Source organism: Notothenia rossii (assembly GCF_949606895.1).
Source record: "Notothenia rossii genome assembly, chromosome: 3".
NCBI lineage: Eukaryota > Metazoa > Chordata > Actinopteri > Perciformes > Nototheniidae > Notothenia > Notothenia rossii.
Window position 1 is genome coordinate 86,814,876 of NC_136901.1, and position 17,660 is coordinate 86,832,535.

The 17,660-nt window shown below is 40.3% G+C and overlaps 1 protein-coding gene across 6 annotated transcripts in view; it reads left to right on the plus strand.

Annotated features, from left to right (window-relative positions):
- The window catches only part of rapgef2b (Rap guanine nucleotide exchange factor 2b), a 132,629-nt gene that overhangs the window by 45,567 nt on the left and 69,402 nt on the right, over positions 1-17,660 (plus strand). For all 6 annotated transcript variants that reach the window (XM_079668895.1, XM_079668892.1, XM_079668896.1 and 3 more), the window contains exons 4-5: positions 2,262-2,345; positions 16,032-16,107. In XM_079668895.1, coding sequence (XP_079525021.1) covers positions 2,262-2,345; positions 16,032-16,107 — 160 coding nt within the window. The remainder of the gene's footprint in view (positions 1-2,261; positions 2,346-16,031; positions 16,108-17,660) is intronic.

Genomic DNA, 17,660 nt, shown 5'->3' on the forward strand with positions numbered 1-17,660 from the left:
GGAAATACTTTTTCCCAGTGACTAACATTTGGGAAAGAGACGATAATTGTTTTTAAACTAAATAAACTACCCAGTATGAACGTTTGTATCGCCCTCATTAAAAACATTCGGTCCTCAAGTTGTAAAATGTGCTAATAACGTTATTCTGAGAGTTATGTTCCTCGGCATTATGAACGCAGATCCATCCCACGGGACCGCGCCGCCCGCTACGTTCATGTGACGTGTTCAGTACATGAGTTTTACCTTTACCCATGGATGCCCAATAAGAACGGATTATATGATTATATGAATACTTTCGTGACGTTTCGCTCTCTCAAAAGTTGGGCCATTTTGTCTTCATGCGCCAATGAGCAACTCTCATATGAATGAACCAGGCCCCGCCTCCCACGCTGTATCCAGTTCTTATTATACATCCATGGTTTAAATTGAAACATACAATATTCATCTATTGAACCAAACCCAGAAACATTTCTATCAGTTGGTGTTTAAAGAATTTCTCTCAATGTCCTGCCTGAAATGATACTTTTACTATTAACTTGGAGCAACCTAGTAGAGAAAGTACGACAGATGTGACCAGATAATATAAAGCTTATTGTAAACCAGCTTTGTAACTGAGCGTTAAATCCTTTCAAGAGATTTTCATGTGCTTTACATAATTTAGATTTTTAGCATTTATGTGTATTATTTTGACTTTGTATTTATTCAAATGTTTTGGAGGGTTCGGTGGCTGTATATATTTTGTTGGGAAAAAATAACAATATATTTATTTCTCTAAAGAAATAAGAAGAAATCACACATTATTTACCGACATGCAGAACATGTGGGTAAACTGCAGAGCGTGTTGGTTTAACAACAGCAGTTCAATCTGTGACATCTGACCTGACCTGCTCACAGAGTGCATATGTTGTGTTTGAAAGAAAGCATTACCCTCTTTATCCGTGTACAGAGCAATTTGCTTGCTTTCCCGCAGGTTAACATACATGACCTCTCTGTAATCCTGCATGTTCAGAGCAGAGGAGACTCTCTGAATCTCAGCCATGTCAGATTAACTCTATTGAATCCCTCTGGTACACATGCACGTCCTGAGATAAGCTACACGAGCAAGTAATGAAACAGATACATTTAAATAAACCAAAAAAAAAAACATTTATTAAATACCAGCGTGCTTTATTAACGCTGACAGGGTTGTTTATCCCCTCAGAAGAGTCTTTGGTGTTTCCTAATAAGGCTTCTGGCTCACGATAATGCCCTAAGTGTGGTGGAAGTGTTTCGTGTGATTGTGTACTCGTCATGTCGTAAGAAGCTGACAGCCAGCAGCATCTTGCGGAGGTCAGTCTGAGTTTACGTAGTCTTCCAGGCCCAATTTCCTCGTCTGTGTTTGAGCGGGGTGTGGGAGGATGACTGATGATTCCTCGCTTCATTTGTAGTTCTCCCTCTCTATCTGTGACTCTCTTTCTCATGTGTTCTGCTTTATACTTGGTTCGAAGTGCTCTGTATTTGGCACAGTGAGCAAATCTCTCATTACTGATACATTTCACCGCAGCACTTGCGCGTCCGCAGGGCAAGCAAATAACAAAGAAAACATCTCAACATTAAAGAGATTTGGGTTGCAATAAATGAGCATTGCATTATTGTTACATCCTCTGGTTTTCTGTATTTTAAAGATACTGTTTTGTCAGATAATAAGCAAAGATGCTCATCAAAATGTCACAAAACACAAGTGGATGCGTCTTGTATTCTGGTTTGTGTGACGAAAAAAAATAAATAAATCGGTTTACAATCATAAAGAACCAAGAATTCTAGTAGACGTTCACATTTGACTAGCCTTAACCAGTGACCTCTTTTCATTTTTGCTTAAAATAATATTTAAATTAATAATCTGTTAATCAAAATAGGGTTTAGGAATTGACTGAACAAGGGTTAGGGTTATTCAACAAGTAAACTAAGTGTTGTTCGGTGTGTATCCTGGCCTGTATATGAACTGTTTGTGTTTCCAATATACCAGATAATAAGTGTAAGGAAACCAGAAATTAAGACGATGTAACCGTATGAAGATTGTGTTCCATTACCAAGATTTATTTTGAAATGTAATACAATCGTAAAAGATTTAATATTTAATACTCAAAATAAAGATTAACATTTAGGCTTGCATCTTGCCAACTTTAGACATTCCTCACTCAACTCAGATTAAGTGCATTCTCTTCATCTCTGCTGCAATCTGTGATTACTTGTCGTCATTGTGTTTCTCTTTGTGTCTCCAGCCCTGACGACGTCGGCAGCTGCTGGTACATCCTGCTGTCCGGCTCCGTCTTCATCAAGGAGTCCATGTTCCTGCCCAGAAGCAGGTAGGAGCAATCGGCCATTTTGGCTCAGGGTTGTTTGTGTTGATCTTGGAACAGTAATGAGAGAAACATCTGTTTTTAAAGCCAATTTAGAGCAGTCTCACGGGGAGATAAAGAGCTAATCTTAGACTGCCAAGAGAGAGCTAATTGAAATGTTTACGATCTCAAATAAGTTGTATTTCCCCTCTTATCGCCATGCTCTTATCCAGAGGAGTAAACTGGAGTGTTTCCTTTTCAAATTGGCTTTTAAAACATTGTTTGCAGAGTTCAAGTAACAAATGGCACTCCTGCTTGTTGTTGAAATTCTCAGAAGTGTAATGCCCCGGCCACACAAGGACGATAACGGTCGTATCTGCTACAGTTCTCTATCAGATAGACGGTTCGGCCACACGAGGCCGACATGGAAACGCAGAAAACGATAACGGGTCCCAAGGTGGGTAGATCTGCGAACAAAACGCTCTGGGGGGGCAAACGGCTCCGTGTTTACGCCCTATACGATCATTTCCTGATAACGATGAAGCAATAGCCTCGCCTCTCCCACGTCTCCTGCTCAGAGATCAGCTGCTGGGCTGTCAGGAGAGGGGGAGGAAAAGAGAGGCTCCATTTATCATACTTATAATATTATATAGAGTCGTTATTCATTTGTTTTAAAACTCAATAAATAACAAAGAAGACCTCTGACCGGCACTTTTCTAATTTTGTCCGGAAGATATAAACTTTAACGGACATGTTGACCGGCGAAAAAAAATCTAACTGAAACTGTGCCGCACGGCCCCCTCGTCTCTTGGAAGAGACGGAGGGGGAGGGAGAAAAAGAGCCAGAGCGTCCACAGCGGAGAATAAACAGAAGGGCAACCATGGAAACCATGCGCGGGAAGTCTTCTTCGCTGATTTTTGTGCAGGACTACAGCGCCACTTACAGGCCTGGCATATGTACTACAACGTCTCCAGCGCTTTCGAGTGAACGGACACGCTTCTGTTGCCTGTTGCGTGTGGACGGAATACTTTTTTGATAACGATTGCGGTCCCTTTGCGTTATCGTCCTCGTGTGGCCGGGGCTTTAATCTGATAACTCCTTTTTTACCAGAAGCAGAGAAAGTGAACGCTGCTGCCAACTATATTGATGATTGTGCAACTTTTATTTTGGAAAAGTAACATTTATATATATTTCATGCAGCCAATATTTTCACCGGATTTCATTTTGCACAACTGATATCCCACTCCCATAAGTCTAGTTGCTTATCTCAAGTAAGAAAAGACATTGGGCTAATGTCTCTAAAGGCTTTCAGAGGAGCATAAAGACTCTCTTTGCCTACAAAGGGAAAACTCCTGAACAAGAGGACATAAAGGAAGAAGCATAAAACACACACTTAAGTAACAAAGAGTTGCAGCAGGAAAACAGCCACTTATAAACCAAATGCCTGCAATTGTAGAAAACAAAGCAGTCTCTCTTGCATATGTGAAAGCATACAGCAGGGGTGGGGAACCTTTTTCCTCTCAAGGGGCATTTCAATTGTTTCAACATCCTCCGAGGGCCGTACAAATTATTGACCTCTGCTTTAAAATACTAAAATCACAGCCCATTGATTTGGCCTTTCTTTCATTCTGTGCAAAGAAAAAGCAACCTCTTAATCCAGATGTTTGATCAGTATGACAGATGAACAGATCGCCACTGGGCTTTCAACTAAAGACACAGCCACGCAAAAACTGCGGCATGTGTACGGCTCCTTATCGGTACTGCAATTTTTGGAAGTGCCGGAGCGACGTTCTGGTGCTCCCCGGCAGAACTGCACCCCTATCAGACGAGACATATACCATGTGATGACACGTCAGGCTCATGTTGTGTTCAAGGACCCTGACCTTGGCCAGGAAAAACAAGCACTCGCTTGTTTAATTCTTTTGCGGTCTATTTTTTTTTTAGATCGTGTCTTTTATAAATTACCTCGAGTGTTTATAAATTACCTCGAGGGCCGTACCAAATAGTCTCGCGGGCCGTATACTGCCCGGAGGCCGGAGGATCCCCACCCCTGGCATACAGTCACACATCTCTCAGCTGTCCCCATTACAAGCTCCTCTGCTGAGCTGCTGCACACATCCACACACATCTCTCCTATTGAGCAGATGTATTCATGAAAATAAATAACTAAAAATATCATTACATTCACTGCAAACTTGTTAAAAGAGAGCTTAGATATTGTATAAAGTAAACGACAAATCAAATGCTCAACTCCCCGGGAAAGTCATTAGCGAAAAGAGGAAAGAAACCGAGGAGAAGCAAAACGTCCTGTTAGCAAACTTCTGTAAGAAATATGTTCCAATTAAGCTTAAACATGTTACATCGGAACACCTTTACTATAAAAATACATTTTACCAACACTTTAGAAAGCGTTAAGAAATTATAACACCAGAAGTTTTTACCTGAATCTTTCAATTAAAAGTCTTTTGATTGGAAACATTTTTTTGTCAGATTTATGTCAGCCTATTGAGTATTTATAAGCCGTATATAAAGCTCTAATAATTAGCTTATAACACCGTTTAACGTAGTTGTAAGTAGATATAAAAGTGTCCGCCTGTGGGCAAGTGTAGGCTGGTTAAAAAACTGATTATCCATTATACAGGAAATGTATAGTCAAATATCAAATATATTTTCATATGACAAGCTATAATTGCAACTACTGTACATAAACAATTATTCAAATACTTCAAAATACCATTTTAGTTGCATACAATTATATTTAAATGTGATATTGATTATATGCTGAACAAAGGGGCTTAAAGTAAACAATTTGTTCGAGGCAACTCGCAGTTACTTTGATTGTTTTGTTATCATTATTAAAGTGAAAATATATTCTTATTTCACTCTAAACATCATGATTTACTTATATTTACATCCCCTTTAAAAGTGGGTTTGCCAAGAAACACATGATTGACTTAAACACGGTCCTCTCCCGTCATGCATAATAATGACACATGACACCTTTTAGAGGACTTAAGATGCACGTTGTCCTCTGGATCTCTCAGCAGTGATCAGCACCTCCAGAGCCAATACCCAAATGTTAAAAAGCTGTGATTTCACAAGCGGATCTGTTACATGAACCATCGCTGTGGGCGTCTTGAATACAATGATCTCTTCATCCATTAGTCTTGCATAACACACACCTACAGGCCACTCGGGCCGGCACTTTAGCGCTCGGAGCAGATCTGTGCGGGGGGGGGGGGGGGGCGGGGTCGGCCGCGGTCATTCTCCGGATTCACACGAACGTGGGCGGCATTCAAAATGAAAAGCCTTGATCGGAAATGTGCCACAAAGCTGCTCCTCTCTTAAATATAACCTTTTCAGTTCTGCCAAGGTGAGAATGTGTGTGGGATGGCGGGGATTTGCAGGTATTGGCAGATTAAAGCTAATGCCTGGCCGCAGTCACAGGGGACGAGAGGGCTCTGAAAATGTTTACTAAGCATATGTTGCAAGGCAGCCTGTCCACCCTGCTGCATGAGACCATACTGTATGCTTTAGAATTAGCTCACTTGTTCTAGAGTGATGCAAACTGCACTGCACAAGACACACTGTCCTGTGTATGTCCACTGCATGGAATTAAATGATGCACGAAATGTGCATTGAGCATGATATTAACAAAAACCTCAATATAAAGCAGGATAACTTTGCATAGCAAAACAAGATGCAAACTGATTGAAGACATGTATATCAGTTTGAAGCCGTGCTGGAGAAAGTATTCAGATCTTTTATTTAAGTAAAAATACTAATACTGTCAAAATACTCTTGCATTGATTATACAGTAACTAAAGCTTTAAAATACATGTAGGCAAGTTTAAAGTACATTATTTCCCTTAGAACATTTGTGGCGTAGAAGTCAACAGGTACCATATGTGCTTGGATAAGTAAGTAAGTAAATGTACTTAGTTACTTCCCACCAGAAGTTGGAAGTCTATTTAACCTTTATTTGAATGTATTCACTCAGGCTGCGCTGTATGTGCATTTTGTGACTGCTTTGTGAACTTTTGAATTTTCCATGACCTCTTGTGATGATGTGCATATCGACCTTCCTTTCTCAGAAGCAGAGGTGGAAGTAACATGGTGTTGTTTTAGCAGGATGCAGGATGTTTGGTGGGGCGTACAATGTTGACATCCCGTATCCAACATTCATCAAAACTTTCCTTTAATCATGACTGTGCTCTTTTTGTAACCTTGTAATGAACGGTGATTCTGACGATTGAACACATGATTCTTACATGATTTTTTTTTTTTCAATCTCTACAAAATACATCCTAACCAAATAATTTATATTTTAATGGCTTACACCTAACTATCGTGGAATATGTCAACACTACACAGCTTGCAAATGTAAAGACTCATTAAAACTCACAGTCTTGCAGGGTTCTACCATCAAACACATATTTAAGTAGGTCTTCTTAATATGACCCGATAGGTCCACGTTACTATACATCTACACTAAATCAAAGATAGAGCCATCAAGACGGCAATTTTTTTAAATCTCACCCCAGAGAAAAAATCAACATCTACTGCATAGCCCTCGTGATGAAAATACATTTTTTAACATTCAAAAGCCAAGGACACATTCTGAATAAATGTTCAAGGTATTCTGCATTGTAACTCACTCAGCATTAAAATCACTCAATAATGAACAGTGGTTGTATGACTGTTTCCCAAACAACAGTGCTCAACACTTTTTTTTGAAAGCGTAGCACAATGCATTCAATTTATTTATTTTTGAATATGTGTCCCCCGGTGTTCCAGGGAACTCACCAAGTGTCAGAAAACACAACCCTCTCTATTTTCCTCCAAACCCAAATCTCTTAAAAAGGGGCTGCAACGGATCTGATACAGACTGATCCAGATTTGAACACTTCTGTGACGTCACAGAAGTGGCACTACGGCTATTGGGCCAACTCCACCAATCGGGAGGAGACAGCCACGGACATTGCCGTTGGAAAGCGCTGGAGAGGCTGTAGTACATATGCCAGGCCTGTAGATGGTGCTGTTCTCACAGAATCAGCCCATGCAAAGACAGTGTTAAATTCAGCGAAATGAGGAATGGCTAAAATGCATGATCTGTTTGGTATTTTGAAAAATAAAAAGTATAAATATGCCTTATATAGGTATGGTCCTACACTATATTATTCAAACATAGCATGATAGGTCCACTTTAACTGGAAGCCATGTGAAGTCACAGCAGGAGGCATATCCGTCACACTTCTGCTCCAACAGGTGTGCCATTATTTTCACAGAAGTGACATGTTTGAATATTGACTGGTTTATTACACGTTGAGACTTTTCCAATATTCGCAGCCTTCACTATGGTATCATCTCAAAACTACCAGACTTCTCTTTCAGTTAATTGTTCAACATTTCCTTCCTTCATACTTGAAATTGTTTTCTGCCAATATTTTATAATGGCCAAAGATAGCGAGGACAAAATGGCTGGAGGCGGAAATTGGTTGTGACACGAGGAACTGAATGGAGTCCGGCGGGACTTCCTGAAGCTTTTAAGGATGTGCTGGAATTGGGTTTCAGACGGGCCCTACCCAGAAATGGCTGCTCATATCTGCTCTGGCAACACAGTCGAAAACCTGATACCATCGTTCACTCGGTGCTTCTCTCTCGCTCGGCTTGCTTCCCCTCAGAGGTCGCTGTAGTGAGATGTGATCCAGGGGAAGAGGAGTGACTCAGTGAAGGAGCTGTGTGCTTTATTTAACCCAGAGGCCAGCGTGAAATCAAACACAACCCACATAAATACATCTCAGTAAAGCGTGTGACACAGATTCAAAGCATGTATAAACACGTGCTGTGTAAAACAAGTGATTAAAGGAAATCTGTCAATCACACCAGGGTCAGCCTACATGATAATGAATCATTATTGAGTATTGTTGGACTTGAGCCAATCGCTGCCCGCCATATTTAGTTGCTCACACCACTAAAGCATCCAGAAGTACATTTACTGTTCCACGACCCTGGAGCATCGACAACAAATGCTTATGTACGTGATAGCAGTTTAATGAACGAAACTTGAACCATTCATAGTCCTTTTTGATTGAAGGTAGCTTTCGTCTTCTGCATACTATTTGTGCTTTGTATACATTGAAATGTGTTCACAGGGTGACGCAAGAAGCCGTATGATTGATTTGGTCTGCTTTCTGTGCGATGAAGTTAAATAAGGCATCATGACTCTTTAACTTGACCATGTTTTGCAGTTGAAAGAACACACTGTGCTCCTGTTGGCATATGTCACAGAAAATGAGGCTGTCTAATTAGGTAAGATGAGGCAAAACACATCTGACACGTAAGTCAAGATATATTTTGTTGCAAAATCTCCCACTCGAGGGAACTTTGGGATTTTAGCCTTTGCAGACCATTAACATGCACACAAACCTATAAAACACCCTACAGGAAAGTCAAAACCCCAAGATGTATAATAAGGCCTCTCATGGTTCTTTATTGTCAAACTAACATAGCTACTTAGAGTAATTATGTCGTTGAAAATCTTAGGTCACAGGCTTCTCCAACAATGCAACACAATAATACAGATAAGCAGACAATATTAACCAATATTAAAATACATTATATGAAAAATGCAATACGAGTCTATATACAACTTATTGGAATGATATATTAGATAATAGATATTAATTACTAAGTAGCAGATGAATATTTAAGTTGATTTAAAAATAAGTGTGATTTTCTGCATTTAAAATGTTTCAACATTTGTGTATGAGTAAGTCATTTATTATTATATAAAAGAGAAATTGATATATCTATGACGAGATGCTGCAACTCTAGTTCTCTGTAACTTTTTAGCCATTTTTTAATCAATTGGACCGAACCATATTTTGTTAAAGCATGTGAGTAGTAGCGACTCGGCAACATAAATGTGAATGGATCATTATTAACTACACTGTAATGAACATGTTGAAATATTTTTCGCGGCAGTTTCAACATCCCACAAAGTGGAACTCCACAATGATTATTAACCTCAGTCAGTTTTTAACTTCCCCTCCTCCCTCCTCCCTCCTCCCTCCTCCCTGCTGCCGCCTACATTCATTATCACTATCAGCTGGCTTCTGTCAGGACTTAACCTCCGGTCATTCTCCGAACAGTTTCCTGATAACCCGTCTTATATTGGCTACCCAGAACCACAACTCTTAACTGAATCAGCTCGGCAGCCGGGGTTCAAGTTAGCCGAGGAATGTCGCCCTCATCGTTTTTGTTTGTGTGAACTGCCGGGAGAAAGGTCAGTAAAGCATCAAATCATGAGTTGACAGCCTGCAGCAGCCCAGAGAGACTCATCTGTGACTCTAGATGACAAAGTGATCCAGCTATAATTTATTCTGTAATCACGCACACACAGATCTCACTCTTCTCTTTTCAGTATTTCTCATACGTGCTCTGTGGAAGCTGACAGACGATAACAGACTTGATTTTCACTCCTTAAATGGATAAAATAACATTACTTTCACTTATTTCAGGTTATTTTTACTCCTCACATGGACAAAAACAGAACTTCCTATAACTGCAAATGTTGCTTTTTTTTGCTTCTCAGACAGAAAAAACGAAGAGGTTATGAAATATGTCTATAATCACATTTCAAAACTGATTGTGTGACGCAGGCCATGATAATTGTTTTCCTCTTTTGACATTTAATAATAGCTTGTTGTTGCCAACAGTGACTCACATGGGTGCTGGAACCAGAGTAATAAGGCCATTGACACATTTCACTGGCTTACTCTGTAAAAACAATCAATGGTACTGACATCAAATTATAAGCATCCTTTAAAGAGAGGTCAGAGGTCAGTTTTGTTATGAGCTTTTCTCATGTACAACTAATAATGTCTTCTGTTTTGTTTGTGAGTCGTCATGGTTATTTTAGCGTTTCGGTTATTTTGTTTTATTATAGAAATTCTGCAATTTATAAATTGGGGCCAATGAGTTTGAAAGCATTTCAAGTATTTGACAGAGCTGTTCAATGAAGCTATCAAGTTGCATTGTGGGAATTGTAGGATCCAGGATTGTTGGAGCTAATTAAAGAATAGAAGTCAGAAGTCTGTTGTGCCCGTTTTGCTTCCCACCGCTTTTATAGAAAGTTTGAACATAAGTGAAACACAATTATGTTCAATCAACAACTCTTCAATTACTGTTCGGGAAGAGTTTCCATAGTAATGTTTATTTAAGTTAAGAAATGTAAAGCCTAATCCCTCTTCCTGGATGCTGCCTACTCATTACATCCTGTGAGCTGTGTTTTGAGCTTCCACAAACTAACTATGTTCAATCATCTAAAAATGTATGAAGTTGCCTTTAAACTCAGTAAGAACAAGGTAGCTAGATGGCCTCCAAATCTGAAAGAGATCTAGGGGAACTATTTTTAGATTATCTTTTTATCTTCGACATACGTGACTTTAATTGGAAAGTATGCTGACAGTTTTATTTTGAGTGAACGATCAGCTGGACTTGTCTCCTTTACAGGAAGTTACAAAAAAATGACTCATTATTATAAAGAAATTTCAGTTGATTAAAAAATGACAAACTTCATTTATTTCTTCAGAAGTCATGAGTCACTTTGAAAGGAGGACATATGCTTTCAACCCCTCCGAAAACACACACACACACACACACACACACACACACACACACACACACACACACACACACACACACACACACACACACACACACACACACCACACACACACACACATCTCAGTAGTGAGTCGTACGCTGGAATGCGTGCTGTAGTCAAAGCACTACATTGCACAGAGAGAGCAAGAGGGGAGAGAGAAAGGGGGCAGAGCCTTTGGGCTGAAGCTGATCCACACACACACTTTCCGAGCCACGCACTCCCGTTCTCAGTCAGCAACACTCGGGTGTGCGCAGGACGATATGCCACAGTCGCAGCAAAGTGTCTGGACCATGCTCACCGTGGACTAACAGCGGGGGGATATTTGGGAAGAAAGGATCTTATCTTATCTTTTGGCGGTGTCACTCCGGGAGCAGTTTGGAGAGTTTGGGGTGAGTGTCCAGACTTCACTCCTCCTGTATCTGGCTCTTTAAAAGCTGTGCTGAGAAACTCCTGCGTTTTTGGCTGTAATTAAAAAAAAAAAGCTGTCTCCGAGACAGGAGCTGGTTTCAGTAAAAGCTTCACGTCGGGAATGCGAAACACGACTTTGATGTTATTTTGGATCTTGACGGTGTGCAGCGTGTGCCGCCAATAAAAGGGGTGTGTGCTCTTTGAAAACAAAACAAAAATAGAGCTCCTGCTGTGGGGAGAATGTGCGAGAAATGCTTTGTAGAGGCAGGTGTAGCAGATTGATTGATACGTGTTGGAAAAGTTTTGAGCCTAGTCACTCTCTCTTTAAAACTCTGCTTCCGTGCCCTTCTCTCTTCTCTTTACCGGTAAGATGCCAGTGATTTTATTTTGGGAAGCTAAAGTCAGAAGTCATTCGCACATTCTTGGCATCGGTGTCAGCTTCTATTTCAGAAGTTCAGGGTGTGAATGTGTGATATGAACAGCCACGCCGTTACTCAGAGGAATTCTGTTTATGTTTCTGAGGTGGGTGGATGGTCAGCTGCAGCTCAGAGGGGATGTTGGTAAACCCTTCAATCCTGGACGCTGTTTTCATTGAGACATCCTCTCTCTTCTGCCATGACCTCCGCTTCCCTCCCTCTCTGAGCCGGGTCTAATCTCTTGCATAACCACAGAGTTTAATCTTTGTCCTTCTTAAGGATCTGGTGGGTTAAAAAAGCCTGTGTGCCCTCTCACCACTTACTCAGTTAAACGGATTAACAGAGTACGGAGCCTCCTTCCCGCCACCCTCCTCCTCCTCCAGCTCAGACCAGGGGTGCAGATTAGGTCCAGAGTGGATCTGAGGCTTTGGCGGGGGGCTGCGGGGCTCGCAGAGTGAAAGGCTGGTGATGCATGTGGAATGACATTCCAGACGCCCCGGCCTTGTTGTGTAACGGGAGGGGAATGCAAGGCCGCTGAGGCAGGGGAGACGTCAGTCAGTCCACTGAGACAGAGCTTCAGGGTGTCATTTTAAAATGAGATGCTGGCAGCCTGTCTGAAACCAGCTCATGCACGTTGTCGGATACTGATACAGCACATATACAAAGGATAGTGATAGGGCTCAGCAATATGGAGAAACATCGAATATCCCAATGTATTTACACAACTACCTTGACGTAATTTACCTTATTTTATTATTTGCCTTTACCAACTCAGCCATTAAGTCCACATTACTCGCTATCTCATTGTTTAATACGTTACAATATTGATAACACATTACTGCATTGTAGCCTTTAAAACACGAAAGGAGAGCACTTTACTATACTATCTGGCTACTAACTTGTTAAACAGCTTATATGAAATTATCTATGCAAATAGGAATGGGATACGACAATATAAGATTTAATTGTGATTAACTTGTATAAGTTTATTTTTCACTAAAAAGGGATTATCACTAACAATAATGCTACCATTTAAGGAGATTTAAGCATATTTGGATTATTGGGATGATGTCATGAACCAACCAAGACTTTAAGTCAGGACGCTTGTGATATAACATTTTCAATATTATACTGTGCCTGCAAAGGAAGTGTAATTGATAGAAAGTAATGTTAATTGCGACACCAATTCAGGCTCTCAAAGAAGACGTTTCTCCCAATATGTTTTTCTAATGCAGACAGAAAAAATATGATCATGTTGCCTTGTTGTATTTGAGTAACAGGTGCTAACCCACCCCATTGCATTATGGTCAAAACTACCCTTTAAAGGGAGAGTTTCATCACCATTATGGTATGGGAAAGTTTTCTGTGTTTCATATCATAAAGTCACAATTTGAATATATTTCCCAGTCATGATTATCACTTGGATGTTTTAACTGTTATTTAAAAGTCAGACACTGATAATTAAGGAAACTCCAATTTGACTTTGAAGTGGCTTTTCGCTGCGGTACAAAAAGTAATTTGGAACATCATATAACATACTTCTTAAAATGCAAACGTAGGCATTTAAAATGTGTGGCTTGTTTCTTCTTTGATGAGGGATTTTTTGGGGTTTTACTCTCAACATACGCTACAACGTTATGTATGTATGTACCTTATGTTGTCTGTTGTATTTGTGATTGAAGTGACAACAAAGTTAAGTATCGTAAAGATTTTTCATATACAAAAACACGCAGTTAAACCAGCAAATAAAACAGCATTTTTGTGTAGAGAGTGTGATAGCGATAATGTTTGCTCAGTGCTGTTCTCTGTTATAAATGAGTTACATACCTGTTCAGCCATCTGGCGCATTTCCTATCTTTGGCTTATCTGGTTTTGTAAGTATGTCAGCCAGCACACACTCTAGTTCTCAGGGGAAAAACACACAAACTTCATATCAAACTTGTGAACCAGAATTCCTAAGCGCTGAATTATAAATAGCGAGAAAATTGTGCACACACACTTTGGCATCATAAGTAGAGCTAATGAAAATTCAATATTTGCTTTAGTTCAAAAAAGATCCCCATCCAACCAAGCATTTAGTAGAATAATCAAATGTTTATTTTTATATGAAATGTCTGATACCAATTCACCCACACAGCAGATCTACTGGATATTTGTTCAGCAGTGGAGTCTTTAATCTCCAAACAAGACACGTTTGTGTTAGAAAAGCCTCCCGCCCCCTCGCTCTCCACTTCCATAATCCCTTCTTTAATATCTCACGTTGCCACTGGCATTCACCTCCTTCAAAATGGAGGGTCGGATTACTAATGTCAGGAATGTAATGGAGGGACGTGATTGAACATGTCACTTTGGTGTTTGCATTTAGTGGCCTAACGTGTTTGGTGACGTGTAATGGGGTGCCATCACTCCTCGCTTCACCAAAGCAGAGCGGGCCAAGGGAGGCTCAACGGGATCCAAAGCTGGTACCGACTCCAAAGGTCTGTGAAAGCAGATCAAACGCTCTCCATCCTGTGAAGCCGCTGCCCAGCTTTCAAATCATCTTCGCAGTTGCAAAAGAATTACAACGTTTGTCTTCTTATGAGAGAAAGTACTGAGTAAGCTCTGCATGCTGAAGCTCTGTTTTGGCCCTGTGGTGGGATTCAGGCTTGTGTGTATGTCGGGGATGAGAGCAGAGTTAGAAAGCATTAAACTGAAGCTCAGGCAAAGCAAACAGCAGCCATCAGCATTAACCTCATAACTGCCCGTATGCACTGAGCTCTCTTTGTCCTGTCATTGAGTATAGTCTTCGATAGAGTTTATGCTTCTCAGCAGCAATTATCGTGTGGACTCTTCTGACAAGCTGTTGTTTAACAGGCATCGGAAAGTTGACAAATTAGTCAAGTAAAATTGCAGCCCTGGCAGAGAAACAACAGAAAGGCTGACAAAAGAGGAAAAAACCCAACAACCCAACAAAGGCTTCACTGTGAAGGGAGGCAGAAAGAGAAAAGCAGAGCAAGCTAAACACCACTTTTTAGAAAATAAAAGGCTCCGCAGTAATAATTGTAGCTCTTTGTCAAAGTGGCAGGTGGAGTATCGGCATTTCTTTGCAGTTGGCTGGTGTTAATATACCAGTCCGACCACGCTGAACCCCCAACATGTAGCCACAAGCCCGGCCTCCACAGTATTTAGACCACGCTGCGCTTGAGGTCTGAACATTTCGGTGTGATTGATGAGAGCTGCCACCTTCACAGCCTCCATGCAGGTTGCTACTACTACAAAGACTCAAAATAATTGATAAATAAAACTCAATAGAAATTCATTATAACGTGGATGAAACACATTTCCCAGGCTTCAACCAACAACAAGTGTTTAACAATTAATCAATTTTTTATTTTCTCAATTACCTGATAAGCTATTTGATGAAAATGAAAATGTTATTGAAGAGGCTATTGTGGCATTCCTTGTTCCATTGTATGTGTGATAATGCTTACAGCTGCAAAACACTTTAAATAAATTAAAATGTTTAAGCCTCCAGGCCACTTGCCTCAATGTTCATTTTAAAGATAAATGTCTCACTCGCTGCTGCCGACTCTAAATAAAAAATAAAAAAAACTTGACAGCTGTCTGTTCCTATTTGAGTCACTTGAGTTTATCTTTTAAAATGATCAGCAAACCACTGAATTGTGGGTCATATTCTGAACCAAAGATGGTTAATATAACAAACAAGGAAGTCCTTGTGTGTGTACATAGAGAAGGCTGCTGGACAAAGGCTGCGTTCTTCACCAAACCCACACGTTGGATCTCCTCTTGCTCAGAGTTTCCATGGCTGCTGCCCTTCTTTGAGACATTGTGGTATCCGCTTCTTTTAATACTCCCCGGCTTCCCTCTCCTTCATTAGAAGAGATTTGTACTTTAAAAACTGTGACGTCATGAGAGTGGACTTTTCCAGAGGCGGGTGTTTCCCTTCACGTGGGAGTGGTCTCGCTGAAAGGAGGAACTGTCCATTCAATGTGGCTCTGTTCAACATTTAATCCCGAAATCCCTGCTACACATTTAAAATGTCATGCAGAGACTCACCTATAGACGGTAAAGGATCTGTCTGTTCCTCTTTAGATCCAAACTCTGAAGAAACACACAGTGACTGAGTGTAAGTCATATTGAACTGCTCCGCTCTTAACTGACATTGACATCTTAATCCATGTTTTTCTAATCATCTTTTTCATTTATTTTTCCCTTCAGTTTTGGGAAGCGATCAGCAGGCAGCCTGCGACGTGGATGTGAGTGCATCGTCCTGGAACCCTCAGAGATGATTGTGGTGAGTCCCATTATTCACACTTTTAGCACACAAGTGTCAAAAACGCTTAATAGAACAGTCATTTTTATTTGTATCCAGGCTTTTCACACCCAAATTATAATTATCTATCATTTTATAAACCACATCCTAACACCGCTTTCATATTTTTTGAAATCTAAGCGTTCCTTGCTGCCTTTACAATGTCATGTGGAACTTTCTATTCAAAGAAGTACATTGCATTAACCTGTCATCTAAAACCCTTATTCTGGCTTTAATGTAAACCAGCAGTTGTCTCTGATGTTATCACACTGAATAATTATTGATTGTGAATTCCTTCTTGTGTTAAGAACGAGCTGTACCCATGTGAATCACGGTAGATCCTGTGATGCTCTGTACAAAGTGCCTCCTATTGACATTTCATCGCAGCCTTAAAGCACAGCTGAATTTAACTGCCTTTGATGGAGACCAGCTCCAGCGCTGACCCAGTTTTATGGCGAATCAAATGTTGGCTCACATTGCAAGCTGTCTAAGAACAAATCATTCCCGTCTCAATCATCTGTTCAGCAGAACAGTCTGAGGCCGGCACATCACGACAGATGCAGCTCTGATGAGGAGTCGGTGCTAAAGGGCAGCAGCACGCTACAGACAAAATCATCTTTGTGCAAATTCAAAACAGCTGTTGTGCTGCGAGAAAACACTAAGTCAGATGGTGAAACAATTACAAAGGCAGGCTAAAAACTGACAGGAGAGCAGCTTTAGAGAGTTGAATCTGAACTGGATCAGAGTTTTATTTCAAGACGTTTCCCTTTTTTCCTCAGAAAGCCTTCTTCAGTTATTTTAAATTACTTTTAATGCAGAATACTACTGGGTTTTTTCCCTGTGAGAAGATCATGTCACTTAGTAGGAAGGATTTTCAAATCCCAGGGACACATAGAACTGACATTAAAGAAAATTTTCCCCGTCAATCCATTCTTTGCATATTGTCTCCCCCTTTCAACACTGTCACGTAAATAAGGCACTGGTTGCCTCCAAAAATCTGTAAAAAAAAGTTAGAAAAATGTCCATCCCAATTTGCTAAAGCCTGTTTAGTTCAAACAACAATACATGTCACATGTTAGACACTTTTATCCAAAGTGACTTACATACTCAATACTGTGGACAATCTCCACAGGAGCAATTTGGGGTGAAGTGTCTCAGGGACACAACGACATGCTGACTGCAGTGGGGTTTGAATCTGGCCACTGATCCGAACACCAACACACTAACCCACTGCGCCACAGCGTCCCCCAAACAACAGTAAAAACACCTAGAAATATTTAGTTTGTAATCACATAGGACCGCTAAAAGCAGCCAATGTTCAGAACAAACAAGCTACATTCAGAAATATGATTATTGATAAAATATAGCATATTGTTTTTCTTTTAATCAACTAAATGATGAAGCACCTAATTGTTATATCTCCAGTGAAATGCTTGTCTAACCTTTATACTATTTCAATTCATCCTCTTCCACACTTACAAACTGAATGGTTGAGAATGATCCTCACAAATACACAGTATAAGCAGAATAAATAT